This window comes from Fundulus heteroclitus, chromosome 15, assembly GCF_011125445.2.
Source record: "Fundulus heteroclitus isolate FHET01 chromosome 15, MU-UCD_Fhet_4.1, whole genome shotgun sequence".
NCBI lineage: Eukaryota > Metazoa > Chordata > Actinopteri > Cyprinodontiformes > Fundulidae > Fundulus > Fundulus heteroclitus.
The window spans coordinates 7904309-7923208 of record NC_046375.1 but is presented as its reverse complement, the minus strand read 5'-3'; the positions used below and the strand labels follow the sequence as shown (position 1 = coordinate 7923208).

Below are 18900 nucleotides of genomic sequence, written 5' to 3'. Positions count from 1 at the left end.
GCTGAACATATTGTTTTGCTTGTTCATGTGTTACGATCTGGAATGTATCTATTATTATTTGGGATTTAAACAGCAAAATTACAAAGAAACACACAAAGGGAATAATATTGGAACCTAACGGCCTTCAGAGGATTCTAAACAAATTAAAGCTCCATCTCACTCGGACGCATAATGCAGTAAGACATCATTTACTGGAAACCAGTTCCTCCAAAGGTCATCAAACTTGGCTGCAGTCAATATTTCACTTGACATTTGTCTTTTTTCTGCGTCACTGTGATCTGTTTTCTTTTTTCAACTTAAAACACATCACACTCTAACGACCCCCATAGGGATAAGCGTGTTGGAGAATGGCTGGATGGATGGAACACATCAAACTCAGTTCTTCAAGATCTGTGGCTGCTACTTTTTTACCCAAAAGACAACACATAAACACAGGCCTGCAAAGTTCAGCACACTGTAAGAGCTTCTGGATTAAACTTTCCATGAAATGAAAAGAATGGAGGTTAGATAGCCAAGGTTAGATCACAAACACATATTTTCCACAGAGCTAACAGAACATAACTGGCTTCTTTAGACACTTTAAGCTGTTTCATATTGGCAGCATCAGACTTAGTTGTAGTCAGATCCTTTTTAGATGCAATGAAGTTTTTGTGATACACACCAACAACTAAAATCAGGGAGATTTTACCCCCTGGGGCTTTAAGGAAATAGGTCACTGGTCAGCCAAACAGAGCTGCAGTGGTACATATCTTCCCTCGGGGAATTTAAATGAGTTCCTACAAAAAAGAAAAAAAAATAATGTTTTTGTTCCACTGAGCCGGACCACGTGTTTGACTTTTTGATCAAATGTGACAGAATTAACAGGGGAGATTTCTATATCGTTTTTTTTTTCTCTTCCGTTTTACCTGTTCAAAAATAACTAAACATTCAACATTTTAACTAAAAAACTAAACAGTAAGATCTCTGTGGAAAATGGATCTGTAAATGAGTGTTCATTACAAACATAAAAATGTCATCCCAAGGATTGCAAACAGCCCCATGGCTGGATTTTAGGCACCTCCTCGCTTTAGGTCAAAACCTATTCATAAGTCAAAGAAACCAGGGTTGATTCCGGACCTAAATATATTTGAAAAAGACTTGAAAATTCAAGTTCCCAGACACTCTGCATCCAGTCTGGCTCAGCTTGCACTATTTTGCAGGTAGAATGAGCATCCGTGTCAGTCTCTAAAGCTGGCAAAGACATATTGCAAAGACCAGTGTGGATATACAAAGTGTTCAGTCACGTGGGTTAATGTCATATGCGCACCACACTTTTCAAATTTATGTGGTGTTTTTTTTTTTTTCTTCTTCTAAAATTCTTTCCACTTAAGAACAGGAAGTAGGCTATTTAAAAAAAAAAAAAAAATATTGGGTCGGGGTGGGGGGATGTTCATAATGGAGGGAGGGTCTGGGTGGAGGAGGTGTGTTTAGGGGGTGGGTGGGGGTGGGGGTGTTGGTGCTGAATGAACAGCTCCTCTTCATCATAAAACAAGCAGAGGGCTCCGCTGCTCCGTCAGTCACCACAGCCATGAGCCAGCCGAGCTCCCCGTCCCGCGGCCCCGCGCTGCCTCTCCGCCTGCGCCCCTGACCCTGCACCGATCGGAGCCATGAAGAGGCAGAACGTGCGGACCCTCGCCCTCATCATCTGCACCTTCACCTACCTGATCGTGGGCGCCGCGATCTTTGACGTGCTGGAGTCTCAGGAGGAGACGACCCAGAAGGAAGGGCTGGACCTGAAGAAGCAGCAGCTGCTCACCACCTTCAACCTCTCCAAAGAGGACTTTGACGAGCTGGAGAAGGTGGTGCTGCAGCTGAAACCGCACAAAGCCGGCATGCAGTGGAAATTCGCAGGCTCCTTTTATTTCGCCATCACGGTGATCACGACCATAGGTAAGACGGCAGCTCCTCCGCTCGAACTTGCAAGAGTTTTTACCCAACTTACACTTCTCGTCAGAGCGCCATGTGGGGTTTATAGAGTCTGCTGAATGTCCGTACCTGTTGCTCTGAACTTTTCCTGCACGTCTGCCCTCAGTAACAATAACAATGCTCTGTGGGGGCGGAGGGGGATTTCAGTCCACGTTGGCGGCTGATGGCGGCTATCAAAGCCACAGATCAACATTTATGCAGCAAATATTTTACATCCTGGTACTTTAAGGTGTACAATCCACTGCTTCTTGTTTTTACGACTTCTGAGTTAGATAAAGATAAACGTTGTGAGGATATGGAAAATATCAAACTGAACACAATATAATTAACACAAAAATTTCATTTATTTATTTAGCCTATAAATGTTTTTTTTTTTTTTTTTTTTTTTTTGCCTTCTAATAATTTGGCATACTTTCAGAGACTGATTCTATGGTATTGCATCAGCTTGCAGCTCTGCATTTGTCTCTTACTGAAGCCAAAAGAGGGACTCTTTCAGTCTGCATAAGCCAAGGTTGTTAGAGTTGGGGCTTGAGGAAAATTTCAGGCATCGCTGGCTTGTTCCTTCATGTTCTCTTCTTGTTAACTCCGCTTAAAAAACAAAAACGCTTGTGGACCAGGCATTCAAAGATGTGTGAAACTCTGGGTTAATCATTTTTCTGTTTCAGCTCTGAATGCAACTGACCTTCATGTGTATCACATATATTGAGAAAAAGGCTTTACATTTTTTTTTTATTCTTTAAAGTGTTTATAATATGCGAAAACAAAGTACAATGGGGAAACAGTTTGGTGCATAATGAGTTGAGCTCACCTTCCTCATGCCCAGGCCTAATCTTACATGTCCTGCTCACCACTGTCTTTTTTTTACTCCTGGAGGTAGATGATTTCAACATCTCTGAGAAACTTATCTATACCTGCCAACCACTGATTGGTCAATAATCCTCACTGCAGAAAAGGGTTCCTACTAACTTTCTGTTATAAAATTCCTCACTTTTACCAGACTCATTTGCATATGTATTTTCCAAACACTTTGGATGTGAAGACAAAACATTTGCAAGCTTTTGGCGTCACTGTTTTTCATAAATCATGGAAAAGCATAACGACTGCATTAGCTTCTGATTCTGCAGAGCAGTAAAGGTTTATTTTCACTGCTGGTTTTGGCATCGGGACAAAGTTACATTCATTCTGTTTATATAAATCTGTAATATCTTCACTAAACCAGCCATGAGAGGATCCCCCTGCCATAGCATGCATGATTCTTGAAACAGAAAAAAGGAGTTCTAATGTTTTGCACCTGAACCAGGCGACAGCTACATTAAAAAAGTGCCACTGTGAATTTCACCCTTGTGGCCGTCTGCTATACATGAACTTTTCACAGCACATCAAAGCCATCTCACACACTACGTCCAAAAAACATCACAATATGTTGATGTTTCACAAAACTTCATCTTTCCTCACGTTTAGACCCAGGTAAAAAGTGTTTTGAAAATGCCAGCATAGAAAGTAAAGTTTTTAAAATTGTGATCTTTATTGTTCGGATGCTAGAATCAGTATCGAGGTCTGGAAACTCAAACGCTTTTCCATACTCTGTTTTCTTTTGTCAATATTTATTTAGACTTCATGTGTTTTTCAAAACGGAGTAGAAATCTTAGTTTTAATCAGTAAGTTCTTAAAACAAAAAAATCCAAAACAGTGTAAAAATAAATAAAAGCATATGTCAGTGAGAACAATTAAAAAGAACAATATTCTACACAGATTATTATTATTACCATTATTATATTTTTACATCTAGTGTCATAGGTACATTTTCTTTTAGTTTTATCTGCCCTGAACTGTGTAGGGATTATCTGAAGAGGGGTTCGTTGGGAATGCATTTTAAATATCAGTGATATTTAAAAGTATAGATTTTTAAATCTTGAACAAATCAAGCACAGACGAAAGGGAAGAAAAATGTCATTAGCCGCTGCTGCGTCAGGGACAAACTGAGGAATTTTGTGTTTAAGACCGACCTGTTTGGTCAGCGCTGAGACTGATTCTCCTCTTCAATTGTTTTTTCAGCCCAGTTCCACGTGATCAGCCTGTTTTATAACCAGAGCTCCACTGCTCAGTTATTCTGACTGCTCTGCTCTCTGTCATTTTAACTATTTCATTATTGCCCCCTCTCCACTACTCTACTTCAAGAACTCCATTTACCTGCTGGATCTATCTTCTTCAAGTTAAAGTGTTAAAGAGGACGTATCATGCTAGCAGAGATTATTTTAAGGAAGATTTGCTTCAAAGGATTCATGCCTTCTTATAATCCTTTAAAGTGGTTTTGAGCAAAGAATTCTCCCAGGATTTCTTAATGTTCTGTTTTTAACAAGTACAAGGTGATTCCCAAATAGCTGTTAGGGGAAAATGTTTCATGCAGTGTTGGAAAACCTGAAGGATAATAACATCTGTCAGGTCATAGAGGGTTTTTTTTTCTTGTTTGTTTATAGATGTACTCCACTTTGACAAGGTATTCATACCTCTCGAACATTTTCACGTTGTGTCAGGTTACAGCCACAAAGTACAATGTGTTTTATTGGGATTTTATGACCAACAGAACATTGTGTATGCGGAGGGAAAAATGACATATTTTTTAAAAACGTTTTACAAAAATCCACTGAAAAATGTGTGATGCATATATATTCATACCTCCTGAGTTAGCACTTTGTAAAAGCAACTTTTGCTGCCATTTAACAGATATACACTGTATATTCTGTGGAATGTATCAATCAGCATTGCATGTCAACAGATAACATTTTTTGCTCATATATAAAGCTCAGATTGAATGGAAATCATCAATGAACAACAGTTTTCAAGTCACAGATTATTCTTTTATTTTAGCTCTTGTCTTTGGCTGGGATATTCCAAGACATTAATATGCTTTGATCTAAGCTATTCCATGGTAGTTCTGCCGATATGTTTAGGGGTCATTGTCCTGCTGGAAGTTAAACCTCTTTCTCAGTCCTATCTCCCTCAGCATCTAACAGGTTTGCTTCTAGGATTGCCTTGTATTCAGTTTGATCCACTTCCCCTATAAGGTTTTATCAGTTTCTCTTTCCTTGCATCCCCAAACCATGATGCTTCCTCCACTAGGTTTTGGTGTTTTTGATGTTGCATTGTTAGCTTTTCACACATGGAGGGTATTTATATCATCTAGATATTAAATTTTGTTCTCATATGACCAGATCGGTTTCTTCCACTTGTTGGTGTGTTTCCACCTACATGGCTTGTGGCAAACTGTAAACTTGAGTTTTTACAGCTTTTGTTGCAAATATGGCTGCCTTATCACCACTCTTTTATGTACAACCAATAGTTGTCCTGTAAAAAGATTTTTCCACATGAGCTAATGATCTCTGCAGCCCCTTTGGAGTAATCATAGGCCTTATTACTACCTCTCTGATAATTGCGCTCCCATTCAAGCAGGCCTGTTTACACAGTCGGCCATGTATTGAAAAGTCTGCCGTTGGGCTATATTATTTGATTTTTTTAGATGATGTTATGACCAGTGATCTGAGAGATGTTCAAAGCTTAGAATATTGTTTCATAACCTTACGGCCTTTAAACTTCTCGATGACAAGTTGGTCCTCATGATGTTGTTTGTTCTCTAATTGTCAAGAACCAGAGACAGATGGACCCAGTATTCAGCCAGATAAGAGAGAGGTTTTAAGCAAAAAACTGGATTTTAATACCAAACAGAACATAAGCAAATAATAAAAACCAGAGCTAATACTAAGACAGGAGAGTGAACTAATTAAAAAGACCAACATAAACCATAACAAAAACCCAAATCATGACACTAATGCTCTTTAACACACCTCTGATGCCTTAGTTGAAAACCTGGATTTATGCTCAGATTAAAATGCACAGAGGTGGACTCTGTTGACTAATTAGATGAGTTCTGAGGGCAGAGGGTTACACTGGATTTTATTTAGGGGTATCAGAGAAAAGGGAGATGCCTCTCTCTCATCTTTTGTCGTAGAAAATGTTTAAAACATAAAATCTGCATCTTAGTAAAGAGAGAACATTCACGGACTCCCCCATTTAAAGTTACAGGCCCGTTCAATCACAGAGTTCCTATTTGTTTGGAAGCTGCCTGTATCTTGACTTCCTATCTGACTCTCCCCTCCAGTATTTGGTGACCGGTGCAGTTGTCGTTCATGACCTGTGACTTGTGACAGTATCAGATGCAAGAAGCTAATTGCACACTAACCGAGACCCGGGTGTCTGTGTCCACATTCTGTAATTGTGAGCCCTGCAGATGGTTGAAACACAGTGATTGGCGTTTCAGTCTGCCATTAAGTATTAATGACAACACCAGAGCCTCCTTGTTCCACTATAGTCTTGGCACACACCAGTAACACTGCAGATACAAGACTGGTAACATAATATCCAACAACCATGGTGTACAGTAACACCCTTCTACTGTGCGTTCGTATAAAAAAAAGTGAGTATTATTATCCTCCGGCAAATTCTGGTAGAAAGCAGCAAACATTAAGCTTGGCTGCACCATGCTCTACTTTTGATTAAACATATGTGCAGAAGGAAACTGCAATCAGTAATTAGACAACACTTTCCACAAAAGAAAGGATGAGGCGGAGGGCAGAGTGTCCTCTTACGCACCATCGGGGGAATGGATTGAAGTGATGTGAGACACACAACGAGGGGAAAATAAGAGAGCTTTGAGCAAGCCGAGTTTGGAAACCGGGTGTAATAGGATTCTGGGACTCAGGGGGGGTGTCTGCATCACAGTCGTTGTCACTCTCCTCCAGGGGTGAACGTCTTGTCACTGCCATGATCGTCTGTTGCACGCAGAGGACAAATTCTCGGCACACAGTGTTTTATAATAAGACATGTCACATGTCCTTTGTGCTATCCAATGTGCTGCTTGACATGTGATGAGGACGTGAACTCGCAGTTGGAGGATGTGAGGAGCAGTTGTTTTGTTCTCCATGAGCTATTGTTTTTTTTTTTTTTTTTTTTTACATGTGTTGACCTTAAAGTAAATTACTCTTTGTGTGACGAGGAATATGATATCTAAGCATGTTTGCACAGGCCGAATTAAAGTAATTGATCACCCAGATTAAATACACAATATTCCCTCATATGTTGCGGTACTAAGATGCATGGAAACAACTTTTAGAGTTTCTTTCTCATAAAAATCATCTCAAAAGTACACGTTCCTATGTCTAAAAATATCTAATAGTGCATATATTTTGGAACTTTTAATGACTTTAACAATTAATATAGTGTCATGCAAAAGTACATGCATGGTGCATTGACGATGATAATGATGATGTTGACAATGATGATAGACCAACACAAAGAATTAGAGTACTGTGAACTGAGAGAAGAGGGCTACGTTTTTCATTTGTTTAAATAAATATAAACTTTAAAAGGTTGGTATGTATATATTTTCACACACACCGAGTCACTGCTTTACAGAACCACCTTTTGCTGCAATGACAGCTAAAACCGTTTTGTCATTGAGCAGCTTGCACATCAAACATCACTGCAGATCTAGCTGTGTCCTTTTCCTCTCAAGTATTTTTCAACCTATAACAGGTTTTATTCCTACTCACAGGTCATAGGGCCCCTAAACAAGGCACTTAACCCCAAGCGTCAGATCAAACCTGCTGAAGGATTAGTTCAGATCTAACTACTCTTAATTTCCTTCAGCTTGGGAGTTTAGTTTGTGACCTAAAATTGTTTCCAGGCCTCACTGACGTTCTGCTATAGCTGATTCTCCATCTTCCTCCTGCAGATGTTCTTTCAGTACCTGATCATTTACCGCAGTTCTTTCTGCCCAACTCTCAGCTCCTTCTTGTTTCCTGATCTAAAGGCTCCCTTGTTCTTCTTGAGAAGAGCCTTTTTTCAAGGTTCATCCAAAGGTTTGTTGGAGAAACACCGTACCTTTATGAGGGTCACAGTGTTACCCACAAAGAAGTTAATGTAGTCCTTGGTTCATTCTGAGGTCCTGTCAATCTCCAAGAGGAGCACAGAGTTATTTTCACACAGTGGAACTGAAACAGTCTCCTGGAGCTTCTTCAGTCTCCTCACGCCACAGCTGGTTCTCTCTGTGCAAGACGTTTGTATACAGTCTGGAAACGATCCAATTTGTGAATGGGGAGGGTAGAGGTGATGAGCTGTATGCCTCCTTGGTGCTGCATACAATACGTCCAGCATTCATTGTCTATGGTGCTGCAGGTAATGCAGTGGGTGGTGAGACTCAACGGCGGGGAGACATGATTGAAATCCCCAGATATCAGCAAAAGGGTCGTGGGATGCTGTGTTTGGAGTCTGCTGGCCACCGTGTGGCTGCTGTTGTGGCATTGGCGAAAGTGGGGACCTACTGTACACCATTATTGCGATAATGTGTAAACTCCCAATGAATGTAGTGTGGCCTTATGCCAACAGCTAGCAGCTGAATGTTCGCACTGCAGAGCGTCTCTGACAGGTACATGTCCAATCGCACCCTCTATGGCTCACAAGTCCCCCTCCGCTCTTCTTATCACTCTCCTTGGTTCTGTTGGCCCAGGCTAAATGAAAACCGTCCATGTTTAAGTGTGTGTCAGGAGCTAGCATGGTCAGCCACATCTCAGTTAGCATAACCAAGCTGCTCTCCTGTTAGTGTATCTGTAATCAGGTTAACGGCACCTACTGTTTTGGGATGGGATCTCACATTTCTGATGATGATAGATGGGATGATAGGTCAGTACCTTTTGTGACGTTCAATGCCGGCGCGGTTCCTGCGCCTCTTCCTTCTCAACTTGGAGTAATGGGCCTAAGAGCTAACAGCAGATCTTGGGTATAAAGAATGAAAGAGTGACCTCTCAGAGTAAGAACACACAGAACTAAAAGATAAAGTAGAGGGTTGCTGAAATGTGTCATGAAATAATTAGGCCCTTGGGAAAAACACCATAATAAAATAAAAGAGGACTTTTGAAATAAAACTGCAGGAATTAAATAATAATGCCTCAATAATAATTCTTATTTATTCAAGTGAATAATTATTTCATGTTTTATTTATTCATTTCATTTTGAGCACTTTGTTGTTCCATAGGTTCCAGGAAAAGAAGTCCTTGTTGAAAATAAAAGTTACAAATTATCTTGTGGCAAAAGAACAATAAAAAATATTTCAAATAAAATAACAGTCTTCCTAATAACAGCATTCTGAGTAAGCACATCTGTAAAGTGATAAACGATAATATTTACTGACAAGTCCTATGTCTCAAATTTTATTTTTTTTTTTTTTTCATCCTAATACCACTAAACATAAATGAAGGACCCAAGTACAGTCGCAGGGACTTTTTACCCCTACAATTTGTTTATTTTGGTCCAGAGGAGTCGTTGAGTTTGATATCTTGTAACTTTTACTGATGCTTCGGTTTCTTTTCACACAGAGAAAACTCCAAGCGAATTATAAATTGTCACTACAAATGAACAAAAACATTGACAATGCGATCCTCTTATTATTATTTTTCTGGGTACTTTTTCAAGCGAAAGCTTCTGAAAATATGTACTGAATGGATTTTGAGAAGATCTCTTAAATGTTCTATTGGACTTTATGCTTCCTGTAAAAGATGTGAAGCCTTTGTTTTGAAATTTGTTTACTCTCTACAGTGTCACACAATGCAGTGCAAACATGGCTCTTGCTAGGTGTTTGGCCCAAGCTTGCAGCATATACCTGGTAGCTGTGTTAGTTTAAGGTTGGATTCCACTAACGTCATAAATGAACAGCTCTACAGTCAGGTTGGAACCATGCCAAACTAACGTCTCCAAACAGTCTTGGCACAGTTGTTTTTATCCACATCCTGGAACAACTGGTGTGTTCATATCTACACAAACAAACTGCACTAAGGGAGGAAACGAACTAGGGTTCCTTTTGAATTGACTAAACATCTCAGGTGAGAAAACACCCATAGAGACAAGAGACTAGTGGATGGGAACTCGACTGACAGTATTTGATGTACCAAAAAGGAAGGGACAGCTACGTAGATGTGGGTACTGAATTTAAAACTTTTATAGGTACTGACCAAATCCCATCAGTACTGCCGGGTACCGATTCACGTAAAATCAAGCGGTACGATGTTCCTGTACCTAAATGCATCACTGTGACACTGAGAGATTTGAAGGGTGGGCGATTTTCCATGCCGAACATGAACACAGCATTGCACGCACAAGAGCGTGTTGACATCAGTAGCCTCTGGTCCAGTAAGCAAAGCAAGGCTGACAGAAAGTACCCAAAAGTCTGGCTCCACTTTCCAAAATGTGTTGCAGATTCTGCTCACTGCAATATTTGTGAGGCGAAGTGCAAGGCCAGCGGCGGTGTACTTCTAATCTGAGGAAGCACCTGGTCACTGCTACCAATTTAGCAAATTTCTTGCTATATTTGGAGACTTCTCAGACGCATCCAGTGTCCTTTTTACAAAAAAACGAAAAATCTAGCAACTTTGTTCTGTTATCGGTGACTTCCTGTGAAAGCACTAATCGCTCTGCAGTTATTATCTTGGGAGGGCAGTGGGTGCTGCTGTGAGCCTCTTCCCAATTTCTCCAAGCCCTGTCTCACAGACAGACAGACAGACAGACAGACAGACAGACAGATGGCTGCTGCAGCCTCGTCCTGTAACTCGCCTGCAGTCAGAGCACATAGAGCATAGAGGAAAGACTCTGTTCCTGCATTGCAAATGTATCCAGCCCTGATTTATAAAGCGAGATAAAATATAATATTTTTAATATTTTTTTTCTCTAAAACTTGCACTAAAATAACTCCTTTAATTTTATTCACACACAGCTTTTGATAAAAAAAATGTTTTATGTGCTGTGCATGTATTAAAGTTCATAAATGATTTAATAAGGTTTATTTGTAGATCTAAACAAGTTTATATATTGAGAAATAAATATGTTAAATAGAAAAATTTGGTGATTTTATTATCGTATTTTCCGCACCATAAGGCGCACCGGATTATAATGCGCTCTGAATATTCTTCCCAATTGTCTAATATCACTCCTCCCCTTCATGTCCACAGCTCTCTATGAGTCTGTCGGGAGGACAGAGTAGTTGGACTACACTGCCCTGTTTGTAACATAAGGCCAAAATAAACTAAACTTTATATTGAATTAATTTACTAGGTTTATTGTTGCTAGGGCGTACTCCGGGTGTGGGCTGCCTAAGGGCTCCCACATAGTCAGGCGTACTGTGCGCATACTGTGAGCTTGGTGGACTCCGCGCTGACTCTCCGTGGACGTTTTACCCTTCATCTATCTATCTATCTATCTATCTATCTATCTATCTATCTATCTATCTATCTATCTATCTATCTATCTATCTATCTATCTATCTATCTATCTATCTATCTATCTATCTATCTATCTATCTATCTATCTATCTATCTATCTATCTATCTATCTGCACAATAGCTCAGGCAGAACTGAGGGAGAGCACACACATCCCCACAGCATGATGCTGCCACCACCATGTTTCACAGTGTACATACAATGCTCAGAGACATGTGCTGATGGATATGTGTGAAAATGTTCTTCTTTATAAACACTTTCATATTTATTTCATACTGTAATCTGATTTGTATAACATTTAAAATAAACATAATTAAAATATTTTGTGCTAATTAAAAACACACTTTCTCCTAAATTCCGTTTAAAAGAGCCATATGACAGTAACAAAATGTGATGAAAAATATTTTGCTCCTTTTCTTTATCTCTTTATCTAATGTGGTTGGATTTCTGTCAATGTGCTCTCACTGTTTCAGTAGAGAACCATGATGTCCACAGTGCATCATCTCACAATCAACTAATAATCAGTGTAGGACAGTAAAAATGAACGCAAACTCTTCAAGGATGTCCAATCAGTCTGAGTCACTGCAGTCCCAACATAACATGCAGGCAGGGAGAAGGCCAGCTGGTGAGGGCAACTGTTTGCTGCGAACACTCCTCCATCATATTAAAAGTAGCTTGGATCAGAGCACTGACACCCTTCGTGGTTCAGCCGCTTTAGTTTATGTGCTGGGAAGCTACCAAGTCAATTAGTGTGTGAATGTGACACAGGCTGTAGCTGAAAAAGAGCAGGCGTGCTCTTCACACCACTTTTCTATATGTGGACTGCCGATGAATAAAATATTTTGTTTTTCTGTTTTTTTATTTTATTTCTGGCAGCAGCAGCTTTGATTTGGCAGCAGACAAGAATCCACTTTCAGCTGTTGCATAATGAGGGCACATTCTGAATCGCTGATGGTAATTACTTACATTAGTATCATCATTATTATTCAGTCAGCTTAAGAGGTTAGAGCGCCGAGTGGTTGAGTGCACAAAGAATACAATTCTCACCAGCAGTCCCAGTGGTTTTCATCGGACTGATGCAGACATATTTCCATTCATCTAAGTGGACAGCACAGCGTATCGGTACTTAAAAAAAGATGAAATGGTAACATCAGGATTAAATCTTCAAACTAAAGTTAAAAATATGGCAATGAGACATTCATCCTCTCTTTAAGTTTTTGGCAAGCATATAATTTCTGCCCCATTTTCAGCGGGAGACTGTTCCAAATAAACAGTTGTCTACAAATGTTCAAAATGTAAACTGAAAATGTATCTTTCTTTCTAGATTATTTCCATCAGATAATAGCCCTTTAGTTTGTAATTTTGACTAATTATTCTATAATAGATTTGTTCAAATACTAGTACAGCCAGTCTAATGTACTTTTTACATTTTGACTTTTGTTGTGATAATATTTCCCCACTGCAACCCTCTGGATATGTGCAAGAAATGAAGAAAAAGAAAAACTGGCATGGATAACACTTCTCAGATTAATAAAGTAAAAATAAACAGAAATATTTTGCAAATAGAAAACTGAAAATATTTTGTATTTTATTGTGATTTTTATATCAAACATGGCTTAGGGGTCATAGCAGAAGGTTTACGTCTTGAGCAGTCTGAGAACGTTGACTGTTAATGTCTTAAAGCACTCTGCTCCCCCTCGCTCGTGTCTTCCATTGCAGTGCTATGCAACCTGTGGCTGAGGTTCTTTTAGATCCTCTTCATAACTTTTGCCAAAAATGATAAAGTGCTGTGCAATGCTTTTCAGTTTAAATCCAAAAAAAGTCCTAGTTTTAGTTATTTTTTTTCAACCCATTTTCATGTAATATTTGTGTAGTATTTCTGCATCACATGAAACCAATAATGCAAGATTTGTTTCATGTGTGTGTGAAATCATGTCTTTGTCATTAGATCACAAACTAAAGGCCTTTTCTTGTGATTTTACTTAAATATCCAATATTCTGTTTAAGAAAATGTATTTGTTCCCCATCTTGTAAAGGTTTCATATTTCTCCTTGTTTCAAAACCTGAAGATTATCCTTTTTAAGGTAAAAATGTGTTGTAATGTACAAATCTTTTAAGGTAGACATACAACTGATGATATCTGTTATGAAACATCAGGACTATTTCTATTTTTTTGTTTTACTGAGGGGAAAATTTGCTTATTGAATTGTAAAAGTCCTGACTCATGTCCTATAGTGCCAAAATATCCTGTTGCTACAAGCAGCCGCAACATTAGATAATCAGAAAGGTAAAAAAAAAAAAAAAAAAAAAACTACTCCTGGACTTTCTACTGAGACAAATATCACAATTAAAGATTTAAACTAATTGAGTTATTCTGGAGACTTTTGAAAGTGAAACCCGGGTATAACTCACAAACGAGATGTTTGTCTAACTAGTAAAAAAACAAAAACAAAAACAAAGAACAGAGTGCAGTAGAAAATATACGTGTCTTTTTGGCTTCTATCATGCTAGTGCAATTTGAGGACTCATACAGTCAAAAGCCTTGTTTGTCACCACATCTGTTTATATCATTTTCCATGTTGATCTCATGAAATGTTTAAAATTAAAAACCAGCTATAACATGTTCAGAGTGACGGCACATTGCCTCAGAAAGTAGATGTTGAAATTAGCATCTCCTCCTGCTGGAGTGAATCATTTTTTATCTTTGAAACCAATCTAGCACAAAGAGCTTTTAGAACTGCCTCGACTTTATCTCAGGGATCAAGGCTGAAATGTTTTCTCATGTCTCAGAAACAGGTAACACCTGCAGTGAATGATTTATTCGATTACACAATATCACATTCAGTTGAAACTTAGTGATGATTGAGTGTTTAGATTTTTGTCTATTCACCTTTTTGTTTTACCTAAACTTTGTTCTTTCTTCGTCGGTCTTTCACCCATCATCGGTGTGGATTTACCCAGTTTTGCAACCAGCTTAGTAGAACTTTGACTTTTCCGTATCAGCAAGGTGTTCTAGCTTTGTTTTAATGTTTAGTTTTAACGCTGCGATTGGCATGAGACTTTGCAATCATGTGTTAACATTAACGTTACATCTGAGTTGAAGCGTGCATTCCTGCTCATATCCAATGCAGCTTCAGCAGTCAAAAGCATATTGTTAAGTAAAAAAAGTAGAACAAGCACTCTGCATCTGTGCCAAAATCTTTGAATACTGGTGAGTAGCAAGAAATTGTGAGATAATTGTACTGAAGCGTTAGCTAATGTCATCTGATTGCATAGTCAGACATGAAATGCAACATTACCGTGCAATCACTTGCAGTTAATTAAGGTAATAAGTAGCAGGTGAAATTTAAATGCATCGTCATGGTGGTTGTTAAGATATCCATTTCTGTGAGGCCAGTATTAACACAATATTTATAGTAAAATGGTTCCTTTGCTATTTGATTTCTTAATACCAACAGTCATTCGCTGTGCTTCCTCCTTAGATTTAAAATGAGAATTAAGGATACTGCAATCATTTTATTCAGACAACAACCGAATTGGAGGTTTTCAATGATTCCTGCCTCTGTGTAGCAGCAGCAGATGCTTTGCAACAAATCTGGTTGGTAAGGTAACTTTACGGCTCTGGATGCTTGCATGAAAGAAATCCACCCAAACAGAGCAAATTACCTTACATAACACAGAGCTGCACTCTGCAGCGAGGCTGCGTCCTCCAAACCCATCACGGAGACACTCTGAGATGTTTTGTGACATGAAGATGAAAACCACTGAGATGGAAAAAAAATAGATTCATTTCACCCTTATTTTATCAACACATAAGAAAAGTTTTTTTTCAATATATATATAAATCTGTTTTAGAAATCCTGAAAGTCTATGTAATATTCTAACTACAAAGCACTGGGCTAATCATCTAAAACTAAACCATTTTAGCGATACAGTAGACATGTTTTATATGTTTCATTGCAGTGGTTCATGCTGCAGGTAATTCTTCAAGAAAGGCTTTGTTGTTATCAAGTGGACTGTTTGAAAGGAAAAGCACAGAGGGAAATTATATGTATAATTATGCACAAATGATGTGGATTTGATTACAAGCATTTACACTCTCAGGATGCAAAATAGTGCGTTCCTCTAATCTAGCTGTGTGAAATGGTATAAGGAGAAATTAAGCACAATCAGCCACTATTTCCGGCTGAGAAAACTCTCCCTGGTCTCCCTCTGAACGTGTTAAGTCGGAGAAAGTTGACAATAAGGACTCTTATTGATGCTTTGCTTGTACGACCAGCAAATGTTTACCCATTGTGCGTCTGCTTTATGCTTGAACGCTTGAATGGAAAGTTGACTGCTTGCCTGGGTCTCTGAGTAAAGCATAATGCCCTTTAGACTTCGCAAATTCATCCTTGCCAGACCGGAGTTTAGCTAAATGAAATACTACACTGTAGTGGGATCTGAATCTCCTTCAGCTGATGTTTCCTAGTGAATCTCCTGGATAAACATAGAGCACAGTACAGTAAAGTCTCAGCTGGTTGACTGCAAACTGGCTCCTGAGAGGTTTGTTTTATTTGATCAGAAACATGAGCTCCTTCCTATGGTTTCTTTTTATTCTCTCTCGCTCTCTCTCTCTGATTTGGACAATCTCTTGTCCTGCTATATTGAATTATGCGCTTCTTTCACAACACAGAGCTTTTAGTGAGGGTAGGTCGCAGCTGTTTGATTAATATCCCAATGCTTTCACCGTAAATTTGACATCACCCACCCACCTACACACACACACACACACACACACACACACACACACACACACACACACACACACACACACACACACACACACACAACCTTCACCAAGTCAGCCATGTTGTATGTCTCCATCAACATTGTGGCTGTCCAACTTGATAGAAATTGCAAAAAAAAACCCACAGATTTCACAGCAAAAAATTGATGCATACACTGTATTTTAACACATGGACATATGTTGATCCAAACCATTTCATTTTAGCGCTGCCCGTGTTAGTCTCGTTGCTCTGCTGGAATTTGAACCTCTGCTCCACTTTCAAGTCGTTTGCAGACTCCTGACAGGTTTTCCTCCAGGATTTAGCTCCCTCCGTACGTTGGTGTAGATTCTCAGTCACCAGGACATGAACAATCCGAAGTTCTCAAGTAGAACGTCACTGGTCTTCTTCTCTTGTTTCTTGAGTTTTTTCCTCTCACCCAAAAGGTATTTTATGTTCTGAACATGGTGAACTCACCAGCTCAAGAATCAGCGGTTCATTTACATCTCAATGTCATGATTGGAGCCTATTGTTTGTGTTTTTGGGGGCTGATGCTCTTCTCTTCCCTATTTTACGCTCCTCTAAGCCACCTCCCAGTCACTATTCACTCTACATAATCAGCTACACCTGCTGCTGAGTAATCAGCTTCAAGTTGATTCACCTATCACTGGGCGACTGTGGCTTGATGGGTTGAGTAGTTCCAATCGGAAGGTCGTGGGTTCGATTCCAGCTTTCCCTTGTCACATGTTGTCATGGCAAGGCACTTAACCCAAAGTTGCCTACCGAGCTGTGTACTGGTGTATAAATGTGAGTGCGATTTGGGTGAATGTGGCTCTAGTGTACAGCTCTTTGAGTGGTCAGTATGACTGGAAAAGTGCAGTATAAGTTCAGTCCATTTACTGTTTATAGAGACCTGCCTCTCACAGCCATTCAGTACCAGAACGTCTCATCTTTCTGCCTGCATGTTTGCTCCCCAGTGCTTGTGTGCTCAGTGGGCTATTCTTTGTGTTCCTGTTATGGCCCTAGCTGCTCTCACCGATGCATGATGCCAGAGTTTGTGTGCTCTGCATGCTATCTTCTGTGCTCCTGTGTTCGATCTGCCCTCTCCTGCTATGGTTAGTGGACTTTGCCTTTGCCCCTTTGGACTATTCCTGCCCTCAGCCTGTTTCAGTCTACACCTGTCCATCCAGTTCGGGTTCTCTGATCCACTGTTCGTTACACTTAAGGGCAAGGTACACTAGTTTGAAGACAGCAATATGCACATTTTGGTCAGTGAGGACAGGTGGTTTGAGAGAGGTGTAGAAGAAGCTATTGATGTTAAACCTTAAAAAAAACCAATGCCAAACAGAGGAAGTGGTGTCAGAGTTCATCTCTCTAACACCTACTCTGTAGCTAGTGTTGGGGAGTAATGGAATACATGTTCCGCTGTTGCATATTTAGAATACCAATTAACAATTGGCAATTATAAGTAAACATATTCCAATAGTTACTATGTTAAACTGACTATTTAGAATACAGTTACATTTGTAATAGCATTTGAATACTTGTCCCCTGTAAATAACATGCCGCTGGCTAAAAGCTGGGTTGGACTCGCGCGTTGGTTTGCTGGATCTGTGCGGACTGTTTGTACTTGACACGGACAAAGTTACAGTATTCACCCTAAACAAGGGGACAGTACTCAACATAACTAGTGGAAATGTGGTAAAAAGAGAAGACATAGTTGTCACTTCCAAAATGGCTGCGTGCGGTATTATAAACAATAATGAAGAATAGTTAGTGTGTTTATGGCAGCTAAACAGAAATAGGATTAGAGACATAGAAGAAGATGGTTCACCCGTTGCATAGGAAAAGACACGAAGATACTAGGAATACAACCTGTCCGTAAAGCCCATGGGATCTTTTAAAAAAAATAAAAGATTATAAAAATACTTTGCTTTACTAAATAAAAGCTGATGGCTTTACATACTGTGGGTTGTTGCAAGTGATGGAAACAGAAAATAAAATCCTTGTTTGTACACATATACTTGGCCAATAAACCAAGTTAGAGCGATTCTTCAGATAGGGAGGACTCATTTTCCCTTATCATCACAACCCAAATGACAGATAAGCACTTTGAAATGTCCCTCTTGCTGCGCTACAACCCGATACTGGATTGCTACTGGATTGCTGATTAATCATATATAGATATAGATTGGTGGCTACTCAGTACTGTTTTATTCATATAAAACAGCCCTTTTAGCGTTCTGCAAAATGTTTGCAATACTGTTCTTATGAAAAAGGTTTTAATAATCAACATGAAGATGCAACCTTTGTTAAATTGTTTTACTTGCAGTATGTCTGGTTTATTTTTTGTGCCACATTTTCTAGCATAGCTTTCATTAACTTTATTTTGTGAATTAAAAAGAGTAAGCAAAAATGCTGTTTTTTTTTTTTAGGAATGCAAACGTTCGTTTTAGTCAGTCATGGTATCGAATGAAAACGTTAGCAGCAGGCGCCATGAGAAACCACAGGTTGCACTGATCAAGGCACCTCTTCCTGTTCTTCTTTCAAATATGTAATTGTGGATTCTGACAAAACAGATGCGATACCAGCATCTCCGCATCTTCCTGAGCTGCCATGTTTATGTTGGTTGGTTTGGCAGCTCTTGCTTTCATCACAGCAGGTATTTCCCACCTTAAACCATACTACTGCAACATGATTGGCCCAAAACATTTTTGGTTCAGGCCCGAACGGTTGAGACGGGAGCGGGACAAGATGGGTTCTAGTCTGTCTGTGAACGCACAAATACTGCAAGAATTCAGCTTGCAGGCAAGGTTAACGTTGATGACCCTGTTAGTGTGATTGTTCT

The 18900-nt window shown here is 39.4% G+C and overlaps 1 protein-coding gene across 1 annotated transcript in view; it reads left to right on the top strand.

Moving 5' to 3' along the window:
• Window positions 1-1528: 1528 nt before the first annotated feature.
• Window positions 1529-18900, top strand: part of kcnk3a (potassium channel, subfamily K, member 3a) — a 47632-nt gene continuing 30260 nt past the window's right edge. Inside the window, exon 1 of the mRNA XM_012869026.3 lies at window positions 1529-1929. Within this exon, the coding sequence (XP_012724480.2) occupies window positions 1647-1929 (283 nt within the window). The 5' untranslated portion in view covers window positions 1529-1646. The remainder of the gene's footprint in view (window positions 1930-18900) is intronic.